The 20,823-nt window shown below is 52.4% G+C and overlaps 9 protein-coding genes across 9 annotated transcripts; 5 read left to right on the forward strand and 4 right to left on the reverse strand.

The window, feature by feature from the left end:
- Positions 1 to 411: 411 nt before the first annotated feature.
- On the forward strand, positions 412 to 1,227 carry BDW74DRAFT_179272 (uncharacterized protein; the record flags this gene model as incomplete). Its single annotated transcript, XM_073729427.1, has 2 exons — positions 412 to 853; positions 920 to 1,227. 2 exons carry the CDS (start codon positions 412 to 414, stop codon positions 1,225 to 1,227), a joined length of 750 nt encoding a protein of 249 aa, XP_073582907.1.
- Positions 1,228 to 2,548: 1,321 nt separating this feature from the next.
- Positions 2,549 to 5,272, forward strand: BDW74DRAFT_168602 (fibronectin type III domain-containing protein; the record flags this gene model as incomplete). The annotated part of the gene is made up of 6 exons (XM_073726864.1): positions 2,549 to 2,986; positions 3,042 to 3,402; positions 3,449 to 3,572; positions 3,628 to 4,274; positions 4,328 to 4,610; positions 4,675 to 5,272. 6 exons carry the CDS (start codon positions 2,549 to 2,551, stop codon positions 5,270 to 5,272), a joined length of 2,451 nt encoding a protein of 816 aa, XP_073582908.1.
- Positions 5,273 to 5,744: 472 nt separating this feature from the next.
- Positions 5,745 to 6,998, forward strand: BDW74DRAFT_155226 (uncharacterized protein). Its single transcript, XM_073724798.1, has 2 exons — positions 5,745 to 6,369; positions 6,432 to 6,998. Exons 1-2 carry the CDS (start codon positions 5,885 to 5,887, stop codon positions 6,946 to 6,948), a joined length of 1,002 nt encoding a protein of 333 aa, XP_073582909.1. The 5' UTR covers positions 5,745 to 5,884; the 3' UTR covers positions 6,949 to 6,998.
- BDW74DRAFT_155227 (uncharacterized protein) lies at positions 6,999 to 9,129 on the reverse strand. Its single transcript, XM_073724799.1, has 3 exons — positions 8,738 to 9,129; positions 8,203 to 8,680; positions 6,999 to 8,125 (listed from the first exon to the last, which is right to left on the reverse strand). The coding sequence occupies exons 1-3, from the start codon at positions 8,884 to 8,886 to the stop codon at positions 7,451 to 7,453; spliced, it is 1,302 nt and encodes a 433-aa protein (XP_073582910.1). The 5' UTR covers positions 8,887 to 9,129; the 3' UTR covers positions 6,999 to 7,450.
- Positions 9,130 to 9,292: 163 nt separating this feature from the next.
- Positions 9,293 to 10,102, forward strand: BDW74DRAFT_179276 (MBL fold metallo-hydrolase; the record flags this gene model as incomplete). Its single annotated transcript, XM_073729428.1, has 1 exon — positions 9,293 to 10,102. The coding sequence occupies one exon, from the start codon at positions 9,293 to 9,295 to the stop codon at positions 10,100 to 10,102; it is 810 nt and encodes a 269-aa protein (XP_073582911.1).
- BDW74DRAFT_32814 (uncharacterized protein) lies at positions 9,842 to 11,090 on the reverse strand. The gene has a single exon (XM_073732530.1). The coding sequence runs from the start codon at positions 10,947 to 10,949 to the stop codon at positions 10,299 to 10,301; it is 651 nt and encodes a 216-aa protein (XP_073582912.1). The 5' UTR covers positions 10,950 to 11,090; the 3' UTR covers positions 9,842 to 10,298.
- A 3,224-nt stretch (positions 11,091 to 14,314) lies between these two features.
- BDW74DRAFT_32822 (uncharacterized protein) lies at positions 14,315 to 15,548 on the reverse strand. The gene is made up of 2 exons (XM_073732532.1): positions 15,088 to 15,548; positions 14,315 to 15,031 (listed from the first exon to the last, which is right to left on the reverse strand). Exons 1-2 carry the CDS (start codon positions 15,213 to 15,215, stop codon positions 14,377 to 14,379), a joined length of 783 nt encoding a protein of 260 aa, XP_073582913.1. The 5' UTR covers positions 15,216 to 15,548; the 3' UTR covers positions 14,315 to 14,376.
- Positions 15,019 to 16,027, reverse strand: BDW74DRAFT_32811 (uncharacterized protein). The gene is made up of 2 exons (XM_073732529.1): positions 15,183 to 16,027; positions 15,019 to 15,031 (listed from the first exon to the last, which is right to left on the reverse strand). The coding sequence occupies exon 1, from the start codon at positions 15,890 to 15,892 to the stop codon at positions 15,266 to 15,268; it is 627 nt and encodes a 208-aa protein (XP_073582914.1). The 5' UTR covers positions 15,893 to 16,027; the 3' UTR covers positions 15,019 to 15,031; positions 15,183 to 15,265.
- A 705-nt stretch (positions 16,028 to 16,732) lies between these two features.
- On the forward strand, positions 16,733 to 19,103 carry BDW74DRAFT_168606 (S9 family peptidase; the record flags this gene model as incomplete). The annotated part of the gene is made up of 3 exons (XM_073726865.1): positions 16,733 to 16,853; position 16,987; positions 17,231 to 19,103. 3 exons carry the CDS (start codon positions 16,733 to 16,735, stop codon positions 19,101 to 19,103), a joined length of 1,995 nt encoding a protein of 664 aa, XP_073582915.1.
- Positions 19,104 to 20,823: the final 1,720 nt, after the last annotated feature.

A 20,823-nucleotide genomic window follows, 5' to 3' on the forward strand; every position in this document is an offset into this window, starting at 1 on the left:
GTAACATCATACTAGTCTTAAACACCCTTGTTTGAGGAGCTTGCCATTGCTTCGTTGGGCGGAATAGCCGTCCACTGGGAGTAAAACACCAAACCAAAGATCTCGTCTTTTGTTTTTGCTGCACCAGCTGAGCAGTACGCAACAGAATTCCTATCCAGCGTCCAGCGCCCAGCGGTGTTTGAAAAGTCATATTTGAATTTCATAGTTCTATATAGCATCGAACGCTGCCCGTTTGCCCTTTGATCCATTTCATCTTCCTACACATCACTTCACCTTCCGGTAATATCAGCTTCTTGCAGATATTACCTTACCTTACCCCTTCCAAAGCCTCTTAAAGCCTTTCAAAGCCTTCTTAATTAAGCTCCTCTCTACTTCTATCTCCAACTCCACGTTCTGACCATGGCCCCAACAATGTCGATCCGCAAAGACGTCCTCAATGCAGAGGTCGCCCGCGCCCACCAGGCCGTGGTCAACCTCCAACGCCAACTCCCAGTGATTGTCGGGAACCTAGGCCGAACGGTCGGCGTAGCCTTGGCCACTGTGGCCATGGCCGATTCCCTTTCCCTGTCTCTCGTAACCATTATCAATGCCCACCGCGACATCACCCAGGCCATTGACGCCATGGCCCAGCTCGAGCTCGACCTCGACGAAGCTCTTGAGTATTGGGACCGGAAAGTTGGGAAGCGGGAGGAGCTTCTGGGGGAGAATCGGGCCCCCGACGACCTGAGCAGCGAAGACGAGAGCGACTATGACAGCGACAGCGACCTCGACAGTGACCTCAGCGACGGCAGCGACGGGAGTGAGAGCCCCGTGCCCGGCCTAGTCGGTGGCGCTTTCGGCCGTGGTCAGGAAGGTACGTTCCGATTCTTGCCACTCCTGCCCTCTGAGATCATAGCAACAAAGCTAACGCATATACCAGACCACGAGTCAGACTCCAGTCGGACAGTGTCGGAATCGGAGTTAGAGTCAGAGTCCGATTTCGACCTCGACTCCGAGACCTCGCTGGATGAGTGGATGTCCGTCATCGACGACGATGACATCCCCTCCGTCTATGTCCCCGTCCCCCAGTCAAACAACAACAAGCGGACTGCGGACATGGCCGGGCTCGACGAGGGCTACAAATCCCCCCTCCCTGCGCCCAGGCCCAAGCGACCGATTCCCTTGCTGCAAGGGTGGCGGTCCCCGGCGCCGGGGCTTGTTCTGGAGAACAAGGGGAGGTGTTTTTGAGATGTTCTGATTAGGCTATGGCCGTAAAGGGCCTGGCTCTGTACAGTTTTGCTTTTGCTTTGGCATTAGCTTTGTAATTTGTGTTGTGTATTTTGTATTTTGTTTCTTGTGTGGTGGTTTGGTGATTTGGTCTTGAATTCCTGGCTCTATATTTGTGTTGTATCTGTTGCTCAAGACTGCCTTCATGCATGATTTCATGCAACAATAACAATATGTTCGAACCCTTCCAAAACGTATCCCATTGTAGCTTCTGTAAACCATTAGTAGTCAACGCAACCCATTGCCAAGTAGATGAATGGACTGTAGTACTCCTAAGGTCAACTGGGTTGCCAGAGCTGGGACATGGTCGGTAGATCTGGAGACGATCTTGACTTGCCTCTAGGGAGAGTTCAGTCGTAGCTCGTCGGTTGCGATTAATCAATGACCTTGGCTCAAAGCAGATGCTCTAAAAATGTGTCACGAACTAGAGAGAGTATAGGCATCCTAACTTTTCTTAGGGCAATAGCAAAACGGGGGTGGTGGCTGTTTGGCAGGCGCCGCCGATCGCACCTTCCTCAGATCTCATCCTCCGTCAATCCCCTTAACTGCAACACAGCGAGCCCAGCATTTTACCCCGCCTCCTTGCTACCATTTTAATTCAATGACTGACAATCCTGCAGCATTAGATCCTGATTTGAACATCCTCAATTCGTACGATCGCCTCTTGAACGAACCAACCGACGCCGCACCGACAATAGAACCTCCGCAGCGAACCGGATACGATTATACGGAGAACCATGAGCGAGCCATATTCAACTTGTAACGAACTGTTGCATCACAATAGAATGCCAAGACGAGCTCTGCAGACGCGAGTCAGGTTTCCTGAGTGGGCTTGGACCTGTCCGTCTCCAGCCTGAGCGCACGACATTGTCAGGTGGCAATACACCGTTGCAAAACTACCGGGATTCAAAAGGGCCTGTGCGAATGCTCACCGGGATAGAGGAAGACCCAGTGCCCAGGCTGAGGACTCAAGGAGGGTGTTCATTCGCCGGTTGGATGAGCGCTGGAAGTTCCGCTTAGGTAGGCAAGAGAGGACCCTGAGTTTCACGTTAACGCCAGTTCAGGGTCGCGCATGACGGACGAAACAAACTAGGAATTGTTCCTGTTGATCTCGGCGAATTGGCCGTCGACGTTAGCGGAGCAGCTGCCAAAAAAAGCACGGATGTTTCATGTATACAACAGCCTCTCTACAGTGCTTGGCAGGCACCCGCATGTCTCTACATAAGTGACGAACTTCCCAGTTTGAGGAGAACTCACATGAGTTCTCACAGCATCTAGCATCATGGCTTACCTGAAGAAGCTGACAGCCTTTGCGGCTTTGCTCAGCTTGACCGAAGCCCAGGTTCGGGTGCGGTTGATGTCCAGCAGCGTCCGCGACCTCGAGGAACCCGACTACTCCACATTCTCCGTCGAAAGCGAAGCTCAGAGCTCGTCCGCTGAAATTGCTGGTCTGAGTCTGACAATTTCAGCGCCTGATGGGTCGTACCTGCAGGGTGACTACTACAAGTTCCAGTACACCCGCACCGTCTCGCATCTGGGCGAGCGCGTTGTGAACCAGGGAATCACCACGTCCCCGGACAATCCGGGAGCAATCACTCTAAGCATTACTGGGTTGGAGGAGGGCGAACATACTCTCCTCACCTGGCACAATTTGTGGTCGGATCCTGAGGATTCTGCAGCAACCATTGGCGTTTCGGTCGGGGGAGAAGAACTTGCTTCTGTATGACTTCAATCTATGCAATTGTCCTTTATTTGCTGATGATGTGACTGTTTAGGTCGAACCTTCAGTCCGTGTTGACAACATCTGGGAATCGCAAACCTCGTACATCACCTTCACTGTTTCGTCGGCCTCCGACCCCGTGGAGATTGTCTATACTCCCTCAGGCGGCGACGGTCTCGCTTACCTCAATGGCTTCGAGATCGACACTCCATCTATCGGGAACCAGATCTCCTTCCCTAGCCCTGCGCACAGAGAGAATCATCTTGAGGTTGAAGATGGCAGTGATAGCATCATGGTGTCATGGAGAGCGCCCGCTGATGTCGAGAGTCCTACATACAATATCCACCTTGGCACCGACCCCGACAACTTGGCAGGATCTAGTGAAGGGCTGACGGAGCCGACTGTGGTTTTTGGAGGTATTTTTACCATCATGTGGGATAATGACTGTGCTGACGGTTGAAGGCCTTAACAAAATGGACACGTACTACTGGCGCGTGGATGTTGTTGACGGGGAGACTGTATACACCGGGCGGACCTTCACCTTTCATTTGGCCCACTTGGCATTCCCCGGCGCAGAAGGATATGGGTAAGTCACTGAGCTCTAGTGCTATGTGTTCTTTAATGTTAACAAGAATGAACAGACGCTACGCTCGCGGCGGTCGCGGCGGCAAAGTCGTCAAGGTCACTAGCCTCGAAGACACCGAAGACGAAGGAACCCTCCGATACGCCCTCACTATCGAGACGGGCCCGCGCATTGTTGTCTTTGATGTTGGTGGTGTTATTACTACCACCTCTCGTCTCACCGTCAGCGACGACTTTATCACCTTGGCTGGTCAGACAGCCCCAGGCAAGGGCATTGCCATCCAAGGATGGCCATTGGGTCTCTCCGGCGCATCAGACGTAATCCTCCGCCACATTCGCGTGCGACCGGGCTCTTCGACCGGCGAGACAATCGATGGCATGGGTATGTCTGGCTCGAACTACTGCATTATGGACCGGTGCAGCATGGGCTGGGCGATCGACGAATCTTTCTCCTCGCGCACCGCCAAGAATATCACCTTCCAACGCAACATGATTTCCGAGCCGCTCAACGTCGCCGGACACCAGAATTACCCCGAGGGCACAGCACACGGTTACGCGGCGACTGTCGGTGGCGATGTTGCTAGTCTGCATCACAACCTGATTGCGCATGCTGAAGGACGCAGCTGGAGTATGGGCGGTGGTGTCGACGACAATGCGACGTTCGCTGGAAGGCTGGACATTAGGAACAATGTTGTTTACAACTTTGGTACGTTCTTGCCGTTACATAGTTTGTTTGGCCCTACTGCTCACACTGCGCAGGAAGTAGAGTGACAGATGGCGGCGCGATGGAGGTCAACTTTGTCGGAAACCTCTACAAGCAAGGCCCTGCCAGCGACCTCACCTACGCATTGAGAGCTCAGTACGAAGATGGCCTTCCCGGTACCCAGCAGTACTACTGCACCGGAAACTCAATGCCCGGTGTCTTTGACCAGGACTCGACCCAATTTGTTGATGACGGCACGGGTCAGACCTCAGAAATTGCCTGCTACGCAGATGTCAGCATTGACCCGGCCCCAAGCTACCAGAAGTTCTTCGATGAAGAGTATGTTTCTTCTCTTTCTATCGCTATCGGAAGTCTTGGCGAAATACTGATGCAGGTGAACTAGGTTCTTCCCCTCTCACATCACCGAGCAAACCTCTACCGAAGCCTACAAAATTGTTCTCTCCGATAGCGGCGCGTCCCAACCGGTCTTCGACGACCACGACACCCGTATAATCTCCGAGACAATAGACGGCACTGCCACATACAAAGGTTCCGTCTCCGGAAAGCCTGGACTCATTGACAATGAGGCCGACGTCGGCGGACTGGAAGACTTCCCCGAGGTGACGCGTAGCGAGACCTGGGATGCGGACGGTGATGGAATTGCAGACTGGTGGGATGGCTCTACTGGCGGTGATGGATACACCGCTATTGAGGGCTACTTGAACTTTATGGCTGAGCCGCATGTGTTTGTCACTCCTAGTGGCAACGTTGAAGTTGATCTGGTTGCTCTGGCGAGGGGGTTTGTCGAGCCTTCCTTCACGGTTGATGGAACTGAGAACTCGCTTGGAGAGGTTGCTGTTGACGGCACAACGGCCACCTACACTTCCAGCGGCGATGCCGGCGTTGACTACTTTACCGTCAGCATTGAAGACTCCGAGGGAAGTACTTGGGAGCGCAAGATTGGAGTTGCTATATTTGACGGCGCTGATGATGTTGAATAATTTGTACCATATAATTCGTCGTACTGATATATTCTTCTTTACCGTATGAAAGAAGGTTATATCACATCCATGCCTAATCAAGGGTTGCGCAAGGAATTACCCTAGTCCCTTAGCTGTAGTACTGCACGTGGGATTAGGGCTTGGCTCACTACCTATACGGGGGACTATGGGCGTGTGGTACTAGGTCCCAGACAAACAATCCTGAAGCTGTAGCCAGTGCTAGAACGGACTAGAAAAATTTAACAATAGATCTTGAGATATTGCTCTGTATTGAGTGTGATATCAGGGCTCTTATTATGTGCGAAGTGATCGGCAGACCTACAAGTTGGCCTGGGGCAGGCTTGGCTACGGCACACTAGGAACAATTTAACCTAATCCAAGCGTCATACAGAGAAGAATCTCGATCGATCTCGATCTCGCTCAGCAAATTATTCAAGGTTTGGTTGCTCGAGGCACAGTTACACAACATTCCATCACCGTCCGGGGCTGAGATCAGAATGACGCACGCGACCACCAACACGAATAAAACCGCCCACAACTCCCCTGTCACCACCGAAAGCCAATTCATCCTCAATATACGCGCAACCACATAATCAACAATACCACCAAAAAATGTCGTCCTCCAACTCCCGCAACCTCATCATAACCTCCATTGAGAGTCTAACAGGCTCCCAAATCGCCAAAACAATTCTCGGCTCCCGCTCCTTCTCCAAGAACATCAACCAAATCACCGGACTCACTCTCCAACCCGACGCAGAAACCGTCAACGAGCTCGTAGACGAGCATGGCGTCAACATCATCGAGCACAAGCCCGGCGACCTCGAGACAATGGTCAACACGCTCACCGAGACCGGCGCCGACACAATCTGCCTCCTGCCACCAGGCCATAAGGACGCGTACGATATCACCGTTGAGCTGATCGAGGCGACGAAGAAGGCGAATATTCCGAACGTCTGCTTTATTTCGAGCGCCGGGTGTGATCTTGCTGAGCGCGATGCTCAGCCGCTTCTTAGGAGTGTTATTGATCTTGAGACGAAGGTCATGCAGACGAAGGGGGATGCGAGTACAGAGACTGGGCACAGTCCTGTTATTGTGAGGTATGTCGACAACCACCATTTCCCCTTTCACCGGAAAACAGAGAGCTAACTTTACGCTCCAGACGCGGCTTCTACGCCGAACACCTCCTCTCCTACAGCAAGCAAGCCCAAGAACAAGGAAAACTCCCCCTCCCCATCGGAAAGAACCACAAATTCGCCCCCATGGCCCTCTCCGACGCCGTCGAGGTCATCGCGCACGTCTTATCGGGCACCGGCAAGCACGGGTTCTCCGACAAGCACCGCGGCCAACTCATGGTCCTGACCGGTCCGCAACTCACCGCAGGCGAAGAGCTAGCCACAGCAGCAAGCCAAGCGCTGGGCGAAGAGCTGAAATTCGAAGATATCTCGCCCGAAGAAGCGAAGAGCGTTCTTAAAGACGACGCCGGCAGCTCGGAAGGCGAAATCGCGTACCTGCTTGAATACTTTAGTCTCGTGCGCGAGGGCAAGACGAATTATATTTCTACGACTGCGTTCCATGATGTTACGGGGAAGCATCCTGTTGAGCCGACGGGGTTCTTTAAGAATTATGCGGAGGAGATGAGGCCTGAGAAGGCGAATAAGAAGAGGAAGACTCAGTGAGATGCTTGGATGGAGTGACTAGCAACGATAGGAACCGTATGTACATTAGGAATTGACGATGCATGACTATGTATTGAATGAATAACTCTAATCCTCGATCCGGATCAGCTAATGTTTGCTGAATGTATGATAGAAGAATGACGTCGTGGAAAGTCTTGAGTACCTGAAGTCAGAATGACGTGGATCCATGTCCGTCCAGTAGGTGAGACAAAGGGAGACGTCCAGCCTCAATCGCAAGCCCCAGCCTTCCTTACTTACGTCTTTATGCCGGAAGTGCACTACTAGAAGTTAATAGTCTGAATAATACCTGAGCCTAGAATATCCAACCTGAGTAGTGCGGACTTGTACCAGGCTAAGGGCACATAGGCATAAACTGCGAGTTAGGGCTAGCTATGACCGCCAAGCCAAAGCCTGCACTTGTTAGTTTGACAGGCCAGGCCCACCATAGGTACCAGTACTCCGTAGGATGATCAATCTACACGAGCCACGGCACATGCGAGCCCTATATCCAATCAAACTGAACGCTCGAATCGCACAGCAGACCCGACGCCCGCGAGATCCAATTCCCGGGATCCCGGTTATCCCTGCCCGAGCCCGAGCCTGACTGCTGAGACGCGGCATGACTCCTGAATATGTCCGGGCCAGTGCCAGGTGGTATATTCCAGACGTCGTCGCTGTCCGGCATGCAGAATTCTAGGTCTGCTAGGGTTAGGAGATCCGCCCTCAGGCCACTTCGTAAAGTGTATCCGGTGCCGTCGCTCCCTTTTTTCACAGCATCGGCCTCAGCCCTTCTCCCCGGCTCATCGAAGTGTTGAGAGTAAGAGGAGACTGGAGAGGCAAGACGGCATACTTTATACAGCGCGAGCCCGAAACGCTTCGATTCCTCGACGCTAACCCATACAAGAGCAATTGGAGCAGAGGGGGCGTGCTGGGCGAGCATTGTTGGATAGTGGAATAGACCGAGGCGCCGGCATGTTGCCACTAGCGATGTGAGAAGGTCATATTTGTGCGGTGGAAGATTAAAACGGAAGATTAGATTAATGGAACTGGGATCATCCTGCGCCCCTTGTTTGGCGACTAGGAGGGCGAATATAAGCTGGAGGAGGATGGCTTGGTAGGTTGCCATTCGCCATTGTGTTTGACTGTTTACGGAATTCTCTGGTATATACCATTGAGACTGTGGATTAGGAACAACACTATCAGCATAAATCTAGATGGTTGGGGAAGGGGAAGACCGTGCAAATCCTCGCGTACCTTTTGTTCAAGAATGGCAGAAAGCAACCTCTGATGGAATTTCATTGCTCTATTCCTCGCCGTTTGGCCCCCTTGAATCCACAGCCCAATCATGACCATCGATTGGAGGAGTACGCACGGCTCTTGAGGTGGCTTGAATGTCGCGCGATGCAAAATCGGCCACGTCGGCTGGAACTCGGTAAAGTAGATATCCAGGAAGTCCTGACCAATCCACCGTGACGTGTCAAGCACGGCATTCAGGTTCAAGTTCGTGCTAGGAGGTGCGATTACCTTGACTGAAGCAGATGCTGCGTTTGCATTTAGTGAAGCCGGAGCATCTCGGGAGCAGGAGACCCCGCGCCTCTGGCAACGGGTACAGGGAGACTTCCCGTCACATCGTTCCTTGCGAACATGGCAGGCTTGACAAGCGCTTTGTGTTCGGCTTGTCGGGTGCTCTTCCTGCGGGTGATAATTTCGGATGTGGCGACGTAAGAGGTCGCTAGGTGTGGGTCAGTCTTTGCAATAACCTAACAGAGAGACTCGCTGCTGTACATGCCTTCTAGCTAGAGTGCTATTGCAGTAGGGGCAAGAGAAGCGCTGCACTTCACTATGACGTGCAGCATGCCGTGTCAAATGTTCTTTCCGCTGATAGACTGCTCTGCAGCCCAGATGTTTGCATCGAAACGATACTGGACGTGGTGTCATCGTGGCCTTTTGCCTTTGAGGGATGAACTTTGGTAGAAACGCTGAGAGGGAGGCCGAAGGCAAGTGGGATGGCTGACTGTAGACTACTTAGTAAGCCCGGGATCCCACCTGGCTTTGCTGGGTCTTGTGGAAACTATCCCTCCTGGATGAGTAAAGGCCAATCCAACGAATGGTAGTCTTGAAAATCATTGAGATTCCCAAGTTCCAGGAGGGATGCCGGCGAGGGGGCTACCGACAAGTGGGATACCGGCAAAGGGCTCTAACCAATTTATAAAGTCACGACATATAAAAATAACCCTCAAATCCCAAGTGAGCTAGCTGTTGAAGGTCTCTAACTCACAGTCAGCCAGAATTTCTCACAACTTTTCTCCGCAACTGCCTTCGCGGAGCCCGGCTACTTACCACCATGGCACCCGCCCTCAACATCACGCACATCGGCACAGCAACCGCAATCCTCGAGATCAACGGCGTCAACATGCTCACCGACCCGTTCTTCTCCCCCGCAGGAACCTCATTTCCAATCACTGACAATTTTTCCCTCGACGTTGACGACGACCCAGCCATCCGGCTCAATCAACTTCCCATCATCGATGCCGTCCTCCTCAGCCACGAAGACCATGTCGACAACCTGGATGACCTGGGTCGCCGCCTCCTCGATGGCCGCCGCGTCTTCACGACTGTCGATGGAGCAAAGAACCTCGCTCCACGACCTGCAGTGCACGGCCTTCAGCCCTGGCAGAAGCTTAACGTTATCATCGCCGGCAAGAAGTTCACCATTATCGGTACACCGACGAAGCACATTGTCGGAGGCGAGTGCACGGGCTTCATCATCACGAGCGAAGAGTTCGGACACGGGCGCGACGGTCTTCCCAACGCAATTTATTTCTCAGGCGACACAGTCTATGTCGAGGAGCTCGGACTGAAGGAAATGGCGGAGCGTTACCATATTTGCGCTGCAGTATTCAACCTGGGAAATGCGCACGCGCACACGGACATGACGGACCTGAGCAGCCCGCGCTATCAGATTACAATGGATGGGAGACAGGCTGCGAAGCTCTTTCGGGATATCAAAGCAGACTATTTAGTGCCCATGCACTACGAGTCGTGGCACCACTTTACGCAGTTTGGGGAAGAGTTGCGCAGCGTGTTCCGGGAGGAGGGAATTGATGATCAGGTGTGTTGGCTCACCCCTGGACATGCTGTGAAAGTTCTTTGATAGATAGATATGTATCTTAGATGCAAATAGCTGAATGATAATCTGGCTTCAACTGTCCCATGATGTTGACTATATTCTAAGGTGCTCCGACTGCCGAGGCTTGGTCTTTTTTGTTCTTTTAAGTAAAAAGGACGTTCGTGAACAGGACTTTTCTGTCCACCCTGGGTTTGTAGAGTCGCCACAAAGCGCAGTCTTATCAAGAGCAGCTGATGACATGTATCTGGATCGAGCTCTCGGCCGGCCCATCATCTAGCACAAGCTCTCGATGGAAAGGCTTTGGGGCAGCCTTCAATAGGCGCTCCTGCACCCACTGCTTAGCATTGGGTGTAGTACCAGGTGAAGACCACTTCATTAGGAGCCCGCGTGTCCCATACACGGGGCCCAAGAACTTGAGCTTCCCAGAAGCGCCGAGGTCGAACTCAGCCCCTTTGTCGATGGTTGAAAGATCCCAGCGACCGGCGCTGTTCTGCCGCAATGGACACGGTAGGCGGGCGTGAAGATTCACGAACATAGCCGTCTCAAATAAGGAGGGAAGCTTGTTCTTGCTGGATACTTCATCAGCTTGAACACAATGAGCATTTTGGCATCCATACCTTGTGGCGCGGCGCTTGCTCATGATCAGACATTTCTCAGTCACGACTGCAACAGCGCACGACTGGATGGTGTCTAGTAAGAGGCCGGACCACTGGGATGACGCATGAGGAAAAGTGGCCGTCCATAATCGACGAGACGTCGGAGCCCAAAATGCATGGACGCAGGAGTCAGCATCAACGCCCGTATCCACCAGTGCTCGAAGGGATTCGGCTACGGCGTGTCCCAGACACATGCGGAGATCTTTGCGGTCCATCCAGAGGCGCTCGAATGCTCGGATCTTTCGGTCGGTTAGTGCCTGGAAGTAAAACGCCTCCGCTTCCGGGATCTCCCAGGTGAAGGCAATTGACGTTAAATAGTTTATCGTCGAGGACGCGAGCACACGAGCAAGGCGTTGCCTCCTGGCATTTCCTGAGCAGGCGCTGACTTCAACTGCGAGCCGGTCGGCCACGATACTTGGGTTACGCCGTGAAGGTTCATTAGTCCAGGCAGCAACAATGCAGTCCTTGAGCGTTGATCCGGCGCGGATTTTCCACTGCTATTGGTAACCAGCCGTAGCACCAAATTGGCTAAAGCCCACAGTGAACATATGGGCATCGCGTTCCCTTCGAGGCAGTCTTGTTTCAGGGAATTTGAGGCAGTTGAGATTTCTCATGGTCTGGGTCCATTGGTCTGGTTCCAATGCACATTTTTCTTTAACAGACAATTCTGCAGTAACACCAATCAGTAGACGTCGTTCGCCTTCTGTAGGCGGAAAAGGGCTTGCGCCGTCAAGGTCACTCTCGTCCGCCGTCCAATGCGCCAGATACTCGTCCTGGAACGGCTTGGGATTATGGGCGCCATCCTGACGCGGTATAATCCATCCCCGACCGATATTATAGCTCGTAACAGGGAAGTTCCAAGAACAATGCCGTATATTTCCCTCAGAAAGACCGAGCACACTGACCCATACCGGGCCCCAGATATCATTCAAGTCCCTCGCAGTCGTCGAGACGTACATCGCTGGCCGATCAACTGCTTGTCGTGTATCCTCTAGGTCAATTTCTTCGAATACCCAAACCTGGTGCTTACAGAGATATTCACCGAGGCAACCTAGTGACCGTCGGCGCAGAACAAGAGTGTCGTGGATTGGGATTTCAGGAATTGCTCTGCCCAGATACTCGTCAAAACGCTCAAGGTGCGCCCCTGAAAAACAGACGACTGCAAGGTCTACAACCCGCGCAAGAACGTTTGCCACAGCTGCAAAACGGTCGTCCCAAACCGGAATGGACTCAATGGCAGTATAAGTGCGGTGGAATCCCCAGTTGCGCAACGTGCGCAGGCATTCATCCGCGTGTCGAGCGACTACCTGTTCGCGTAAAGCATAAATTTCGGTACCCGAGATTCGTCGTAGCTTTGCAACGTTAGGTCTTTGGCTGTCAGAGAAGATGGTGATGATGGAATCTGCGCAGTACTGCCTTTTAGCCATGTATCGATAGTTGTTGTAAGCCCTCTCAAGGGCAAGAAGGGTACCATCAAATTCTAGAATTGGGACCGAATCATTACTCCTATGAGAGTGTTAGACGATTCCTAGAGTAAGTGACAAGCCACGGCTTGGCTAACTTACGTTACTTGATAGAAGTATGAAGATTCGACGACAGTCTGCTCCAACGAAGATAGGCCCTCGCGCCACTTCTGAGGGTTTGTGAGACGCAGATCACTTTCTAAGTCATCTGACAGACTGATAGGTCCTTCATCGATAGTACCCGTATTTGAATCCGTCCCCGATGCGTCGGAGCCATCTTGAGACGTCATACTAGCAGAACTTCCTTCGTCGGTATCAGAGGAAATCGGACTCGGAGTCATGTGCTGGACATCAAGTGTGTTCTCTTCGGGTGTATCGTCTATTTCAGGGGCGTTCTCTTCTCTAATGGCATCGTCTTCCGTGTCGAGTAAGTCCGCAATGACCGAGGAGTTGTTAAAGACCGCCCAAGACAGTGGCGTAAAACCGGCCACGTCCTGGATGGACTTGTCCGCCCGGCCATCTGCGAGGAGCACTCGTACAGCATCTTCATTGTCTTCCAAAGACGCCCAGAATAGCGGCGTCTGCCCACAAAGGTCTGCATAGTTTGGCTCGATGCCGTGTTCGGCCAGCAGTATGCTCACTACCCCAGAATGACCATTTTTGGCCGCCCAAGCCAAAGCCGTTCGACCGTCATGATCAGCCGCATTGATGTCAATCCTGTTCCCTGACAGTAGTAGGCGTACAACGGCCTCGTGGCCGTGCTTTGCGGCTTCTATCAGTGAGTCACGCCCCCAGTTGTCCCTCGCGGCAATATTGACACCCTTGTCTAGCAGTGCACCTACAATCTCCTCATGGCCATAAGATGCAGCGGTAAGCAGTGGCGTCCATCTGTACTTGTCCAGAGCCTCTAGATCAGCGCCCCATCCAAGCAGCAGCAAGACTATTGACTCTCGACCATGCTCTGCTGCCCAATGAAGAGATGTTCGGCCTTCCTTATCCCTCGCCTCTAATGCAGCACCTGTGGCCAGCAGCTTTGGGATAGCGGTGTCATCTTGCTTCTTCACAGCCGCCAGTAGGACTGTGTCTCCATCCCTGTTTCTTAGCTCGGAATGGAAACGGGAGTGACTAATGCGCCTTAAAACTTGGTGTCTACCACTTGAAATGGCGGGGTTCAAGGGCGACGGGCGATTTCCTGCAACTTTTGATTCTGCCTTTGCGCCGGACCGCAGTAGAAGCTCGCTTACACCGGTATGTCCCTTCGATTTCGCTATCATTGCCGATGTTTGTCCATCCTTGTCCAGCGAGTTAAAATTAGCACCAGCATTGAGAAGCAGCTCCACCGTGTTCTGGTGTCCATGTTTTGCGGCTAGAAAGAGAGGTGTTCGGCCACGCGCGTCCTTGACCTCGATGTTGTTACCGGGTACTGGACCTAATGGCTTTACAGCGCTGTCGTACCCTTCATCTGCAGAAAGGGAAGACGAGGCTCCTCCACCGTCATACTTTTGCTTTCCGGCGATTATTCCATTCGCGAGAAGGACCCTTACAACCTCTTCGTGACCTCCCACGGCAGCCCATGCGAGTGGTGTTCGAAGGTCGAAGGGGTCATAACAATTACAACTAGCACCTCTCTTCACCAACATCCTAACAATGGCTGCGTGACCATTTTCTGCTGCGTAGGAGAGAGGCGTTCGAACTTTCCAGTCCTCGTGGTCAATGTCCGAACCATTTTCTACCAAAAGTTTCGCAACCTGCAGATGGCCAACCATGGCTGACCACGGCTGACCACGTTAGAGCAGAACGACCAGAGTGATCTTGCAATTCGAGGTTGGCTTCGCAGTCGAGTAACAACATCGCAAGGCTCTTCTGTCCTCGCTTCGCCGCCCACATAAGAGGCGTCTGACCTTGAACATCGCGGGAGTTAGGGTCCGCCTTCTCCTTCAGAAGCAGTGTTGCAAAATAATCGTGGCCCAACTCGGCTGCGTAAGAAAGGGGAGATCGACCGCAAGCATCATGTGTATCTGAAGAGCTCCGCGGGTCCGTTCCTAGTTCCACGAGCTCCTCCATCCTCAGGACTGCGGCGAAGTGCCAGAGTCCCATTTGCCTTGGGGGTGCTTGGCTGTAGCCTGGCCCGGCTGTCTGATCCGCCAGCATTGCCTGACACGCTGCTTCTACCTGGGTATTAGAAAGCAAAGGGGGGGGGAGAAAGAGTGGTGGACCGCCAATTGGGTAACTTCCTTGCATTGGAATAGTGCAAACCACAATACTGTGCGGCGTAGCTATATAGCGGATACAGCTGCAAACGTCTCTCGAATTCTTTGTCTGTCTGACAGTACCCACTGAGGAACGTGTCAAGCCCGAGATAGGCCATGCAAGCATGTGCGATGGAAGTTTGGGCGAGTCCACGGTCTAGAGTTGCGCGCCAGAGTTCTAATTGTCGCCAGTCGCCGAACTCAACAATTCCACTATCATGAAGCTTGAGTACCCCACAGCAAGCGCCCAGTATTTCTTGCACTGAGCTGATTCTTTCCAAGTTGATTTCTTTATCTCCAAATTCAACAGCTAACGCATGTTGGAGCTCCCAAATGGTAATTGGTCGTTGCGCCCAAACGACCCACCCTATTGCTTTATTCGCAAATGACCGCTGAGTGGCCGTTTGTCCTTCAATCTCCTCAAGTAACACGACATGGGGTTTTTCTAATGCTCTTGGGTCGCCGTGGGTAGCCATCAGTCTCTGTGTTTTTGTCTTGAACGATCGTTGCTTCGAGAATGTCTTTAACGGGCCGAGTGTATCGTTGTCACTAGAGCTATCGCTGCCGGGCGTTGCAGCCAAAGATCTGAAGTAAAGTTAATGGCTGGCTTCAGATTAACTATTCCCGAAAGAGGTGCTTACAATGAGTCTCCAAGCTTCTTGACTTGGCCTGGTTTGGTAGGTGTGGCCGAAGAAAATATGCGATGACTCGGAATGTCAACAGTCGGGCTACTTACATAATTATCTGGAGCGGCTCCCAGAGGGAGCATAGGGCAATCACGAAATATCCGCTCAGTGTCCGGCGACGGCAATGCGGTAGTCACAATAGATTTGCTCTAGTCTCACTTTGAAGGCAAAACATCTCTGAAAGGAAATGTTCTTGACAATTGTCAAACTCATGCAGCGCATCCAGCGAGTCGACTAGTATAAAAGCTCGGGCGAAATCGCTGACGATATGTGCCAACCCCGACCCGATTTCCTTTACGGTCGGATGTGCCGCGATGCCATGGACGTGCACAGATTGGTACCGCTCCCTCAGCTCTAACGGCAACGAATAAGGTCCTTGAACCGCAAACTGACTGAGCAGGCTAGCAAGAAGCTCGGCCACCGGGTATTCCTTTCCCGGCTCGTATTTGCAAGAGAGGTATGCGACTGCGACTGTCGGATCGTGTGGAAACCGCGAACGAAGGTCATCGACGAGGACGGCTGTGAGTGTAGAATCTCCAGTGCCAGGACCACCTGGGCAGAATAAAGTCCTGCTCTTTTCCTCTAGCCACACCTGGTAGTAATCGGATTTCAGGAACCATTCGAAGTTTAGCCCCTCCAGATATTGCTGTCGTGCCTGGTAAGCAGCTTCACTGTCTGACGTGAGCCAGCTGAGCACTGCGTCATGGCCCGGTAAAGAAACTTGTATGAACTCGCTGGGTTGGCTTGCATCACCGGCCATGAGTTATACGGTTGCTTCGTATCGTCGCAGAAATACTAGAGTTTCGAATCTCCAAACGAAGTCGATATGCTAAGTAGGATTGTGTGAGAAAAAGATCTTTTAACGATGCGACCGTTGCTTGGAAAGGAGGGGTAAGAAGACCAGGATCATCATGGCCACACTCAGCCTCGTCTGGCAAACTCAGCCTCGAGGGGGGCTGCGCAGAGCCACGTCGACACGTCGGATTCCCGTTTTACAACAAGATAGAGACGCTTGAGGACTCATTGTATCTGCGTCAAAGGGCTCAAGGAATGGGGTTGTTTTGTGCGTGAAGCTGTACGTAGAGAGTAAATGTAGAAAGAACGCCTGGATCAGGTGACTCATGGCGATAGGTACATACCTACGTCTCAAATTACAGAAGATATATCTCGTATCTATTCCTGCCTATTCCCCGCATGCATTGCCAATCAAGCCCCATGATGGCTCTCACGATGCTCCCTTGTTTCGCCAGCTGGGCCGGAACAACAGTAAACAAAACCTAATGGCAAAATTACCTACACGAGATAGACCAGACTACTCCTTCATGAACTTCACTCGCCAGACGAGCATCCACACTGACAACATAAAATGACCCCAGTATGATTAAAGAAGGGCACTTACTAGTGATATGAGACGCGAGACATAGTCCAATGCACGGGGCTTGACTTGGGTACCTACCGACGTCCATCAAACCATGATCCCCTACCAGAGCAAGCCTATGTAGAGATCCTCACTTACGTATTAGATAGGTTTCAGATAGAAGTTCGGGCCTCACCAATCAACTTCTAACCCCGGTGGGTAAGGCATGCGCCACGTTCCGCCATGTGGTCCCGACTTGAGATGCTTGCTAGGCCAGCGGAACTGCGATGCTTGATATGCTTTTGTTCAGCATACGTTCCGAAAGAGGCTTTTAATGTTCTGCACGCTCCGTGCATATTCAAGGGTGAGCTCTTCTTTCCTGGAGTCCTCCGAGAATTAGTTCAATCGAAAGCGTTTACGCATTGCCTTGCGCGGAGCCAGCTGTTTACACCTAGGTGATCAAAGGCTACCATATCGAAATGCATGTTTTGATGGAGTGTAAGTCAAACATGGTTACAGGAAAGCTGAATACCCAATTGACCGGGATCTCGAAGCTCGTAGCAAGTCGGCCTCAGGTCCAATGAGAAATACGCTTGGCCAGTACAATGCAATGGCGCAATCTGACACCATCACCCCCGCACGTTCACAAAGACTTCCCCAACTCCATCTCAGCCTCCTTTTGACCCAACTTCATACCACCACGTTGCGCATTCAGAGCTTCGATAACCTGTCCTCTTCCAGTCAACCAGCCGCGTTGTCGGCATTGGCAGACCTCAAACTGCCCAAAGATGTCCACATTTCGCCCGACGGGTCGAGGGTTGTCTATGCGCTCGAGACATTTTCAACAAAGGAGAAGAGAGCTGTCTCGTCGCTATGGATTGCGGAGGTTGGTGTTGACCATTCCGCGCGACGGATTACATCCGGTTTGTTCAAAGACGAGAAGCCGAAGTGGTCGCCTGATGGACAGTATATCGCTTTCTTGTCCAATAGGGGGCATGATTGCAGTGTTATATACTTGCTAGGTATTGGAGGATTTGGCGAGGCGTATCCGTTGACCGACGAGCACGCTGGGCGAAACGTGAAGGAATTTGAATGGCGTCCAGACGGCAAGTTCATTGCTTTTGTCAGTCCGGATGGCGATACCGACGTAGAAGAGACGGAGGGAGATGAGCCCATAGTGTTCGGAGGCGACGAAAAAACCAACAATCAGCGCCTCCGAGCGTTTGACGTTAGAAGACGAGCTCTCCAAACGATATCACCACCAGATCTAAATGTGGACTTTTTCTCGTGGAGTCCCGGCCCTCACGCCTTCGAGATTGCATATTCCGCCTCAGATTCATCAGCCTCTCAGTTTGATAAGAGCCGGATCAATATCGCCTCTGTTGCTACCAGCCACGGCTCATCGGAGACATTTATCATGACAAAAACTCCTATCACCGCGCTCGTCTGGACGCAGCCGGACAGACTCCATTTCATTGCTAGTCCACCACCACCATATACTAGACCGTCAGTATATGAGGCAAGAATAAAGTCGAAACAGTACGGGAGTTATTTCGGCTGGGCGGGCGAAGCTCTTTCGCTGCATAAAGCACGAAACTCGGTCGTAGTCCGGGTCCAGAATCTCAGCCATGAGTCCGCGCACGTTTTGGGCGTCGAAGGTACATCCTGGCCTTTTGATAGCTTCTTCGACTCTGAATACGAGATCACCTCTTTGGACGCATTTCGGGAACCTAACTCGGACGACTTCACGCTCGCCCTTGTGCGGAGCAGCCCTCAAGTCGCAAACGAGGTATGGTCTGTCTCCTTTAAGGACGGGAAACAGCAAGCTTTTGTCAAATTATCGTCTCATAATTCTGCCTTCGAAGGCTTCCGGTCAAAACGTATATCGGCGACCGGTCCGGACGGATGGGAATGCGATGGATGGCTGTTTACGCCCAAGCCGGTCACCATCACTCGCCGTCTGCCGCCGACTGTTGTCCTTGTCCAGAGCCATCCCATCCTCCCGTCATTTTCGATGGGTCCGCATCTCGATGTAGCGTACCTAACGGGTGCCGGGTATGCAGTATTGTGTCCGAATGTACGTCCGACGAGCAGCGGAGGCGGGATCGGGGAGCGATACGCGGACGTCCTGGCGATTCTCAAGAAAGCTGTGTCAAAGGGTCTAATCGATGAATCACACGTCACGATTAGCGGATGGGGGGAGGGAGGATTCCTGTCTTCGCTCGCGGTGGTTCGCAACGAGTTCAGTTTTCGAGCTGTCGTATGCGGTGGAGGCGTCGTGGACTGGGATTTTGTCGTTGCAAATAGTGATCCATCGTGGCCGGCGCCAGATATCCTAAGCCTCTCTAGAAAAGACAGTGGAGTTTACATTGAGAGAACAGAAGATGAAATGGAAACTGAGAAGGAACAAACGCCACTTCTAATCCTGCATGGGCGAGAGGATGACGTGACTCCTGTTTCTGGCTCTCTGGCATTTTGGCGGCAGAAGCAGAAGTGGAACGGGACGGTGCAGATGGTACTCTATCCCAGGGAGAAGCATGCCATTCGAGATCGGAAGCATTTGATTGATCTGTGGACGAGGGTGCTGGGGTTTTATGAGAGATATTTGAGTTAATGGTGTGTTGTGTAAACAAAACGTTTTGGACGTATATTTTGGGTGGCTATGAGAATGTTGGCAAGTTGCGGACGTGCAGGAGGCATCCGTTTGACTAACCCGCCAAACACCCCGGTCTGATGCCTTGTATGGGAATTTGACTCTCTGTCTTATATTTAATGTCATCTCGCTCCATCTCGGTTTCCCTCAGAGCCTGATTGTTTGTAGCGCAACGCCAAGCACTCTGCCCGCTGCTGTTTCTTTCCGCGATCGAAGTCAAGAAGCCTTTCCGTCCTCTGATTTTTCTTGAATCTCAAATTTCGCCAAGGGAGATAGTCTGTTGAGCTAGCCCGGTTGAGTGCCCGACGTTGCCCGACGTTGCATTGCGAAGTTGCGGGGCCGCGGTGGTGAGGCTCCAGAGTCATTGCTCCCTGTCCAGTGAGTCACTTCTCTGCTTGGCCATTTTGCTCATCAGTATTTATCTCACTGATCCCAGTACCAACAGACCATCATTCTCATCATCGAAAGCAGGATAATCCCCGAGGCTCTGCAGCCCACAGCGCTGCTTGCCCAACCGTCAGCATTGGCCTCCCACCTCCGCACTCTTTTAGCGGCCGACCCATCGATCGAAGACCTCAGCTCCATCGGCGCGTGCATTCTCGACCATGTCCACACAGAAGCAATCCCGGCCTTCGTTTACAAGGTTTGGCTACAGTTAACGTGTCAGTACACGTGGCAATTCACCGTTTCCGCCCTCCGCGATCCATCCTACAACGTCCGTGCCGCCGCCATCTATGTTGCCCGTCGCCGTCTGTTTCGCGGCAGTGGTTGAAAAGAACGCGGGTGGGAACTTCTCGGAGGCGCGCAGGGGATCAAAGACATTCTAGATGGGTTGCCACTAGTGCAGGTGAAGTGGCTTGTCAAGGTCATTTTCGGGCGCTGCGGCGCCGGGAGCCCTTCCAATTGGGATAGAAAGTCGGTTTCGGCTTGCGTTGAGAAGTTCCTGACTCTGGTCGAGAGTACTGATCGATGGTCTATGAACTCGCTGGTGCCTCACGTCTCCTTCCTGTACGCGTACTGCAGTGCCGAAAACGTCGAGCAACTGCTTCGGTCGCAATCGTCACTGGCCATGGAGGCTCTCCCCCACATTCTTCGCTTCCACACGCCGCTACTTCGACAGATCGCGATTGGAAAGGTTGTGACTCGACTCCCTGGAGTCTGTTCTGCGCGAGATCCCTGTCGCTGATCTGAAAACCTGCATCTTGCGTCTGGGGGTAGTGGATGCTGTAAACAGCGACAGGCCACAGCCGCACGAGACGCGAGACGTATCAGTTATCAGGATCAAGTTGACCTTTTCGATGCTGGATCGTCTGAGATCTGGATCTAATGGGACACGGTTGGGTCCGGAGATACTGAGGATGGTTGAGGGGTGGAAGAAAGATTATCGGGAGGCTGTGAGGCAGCTTGCTTGGGAGTGGGAGTGGAGAGAGCACTGAAGCTCTACGCTGGAGAATATACTACATTCGACCAATCAGTACGAATGAGATGTCGAACTGGGCCATGGACGGGAGACACTGAGGATTCGGGTAAGGTGAGAAATTGGATAGTTTGGCGTTGGAGAAGAAGCTGCAAGCTATCAACGAGGAGGGCACGTTTATGGTCCGCGAAGACGCTGAAAATACGATTAAAATAATTTGGCGGACACACCAGCCCGAGATGTCTGTAAGTAAACCTTCAGCTA

This window comes from Aspergillus multicolor (genome assembly GCF_047715735.1).
Source record: "Aspergillus multicolor strain CBS 133.54 unplaced genomic scaffold BDW74scaffold_16, whole genome shotgun sequence".
In the NCBI taxonomy this organism is placed as follows: domain Eukaryota; kingdom Fungi; phylum Ascomycota; class Eurotiomycetes; order Eurotiales; family Aspergillaceae; genus Aspergillus; species Aspergillus multicolor.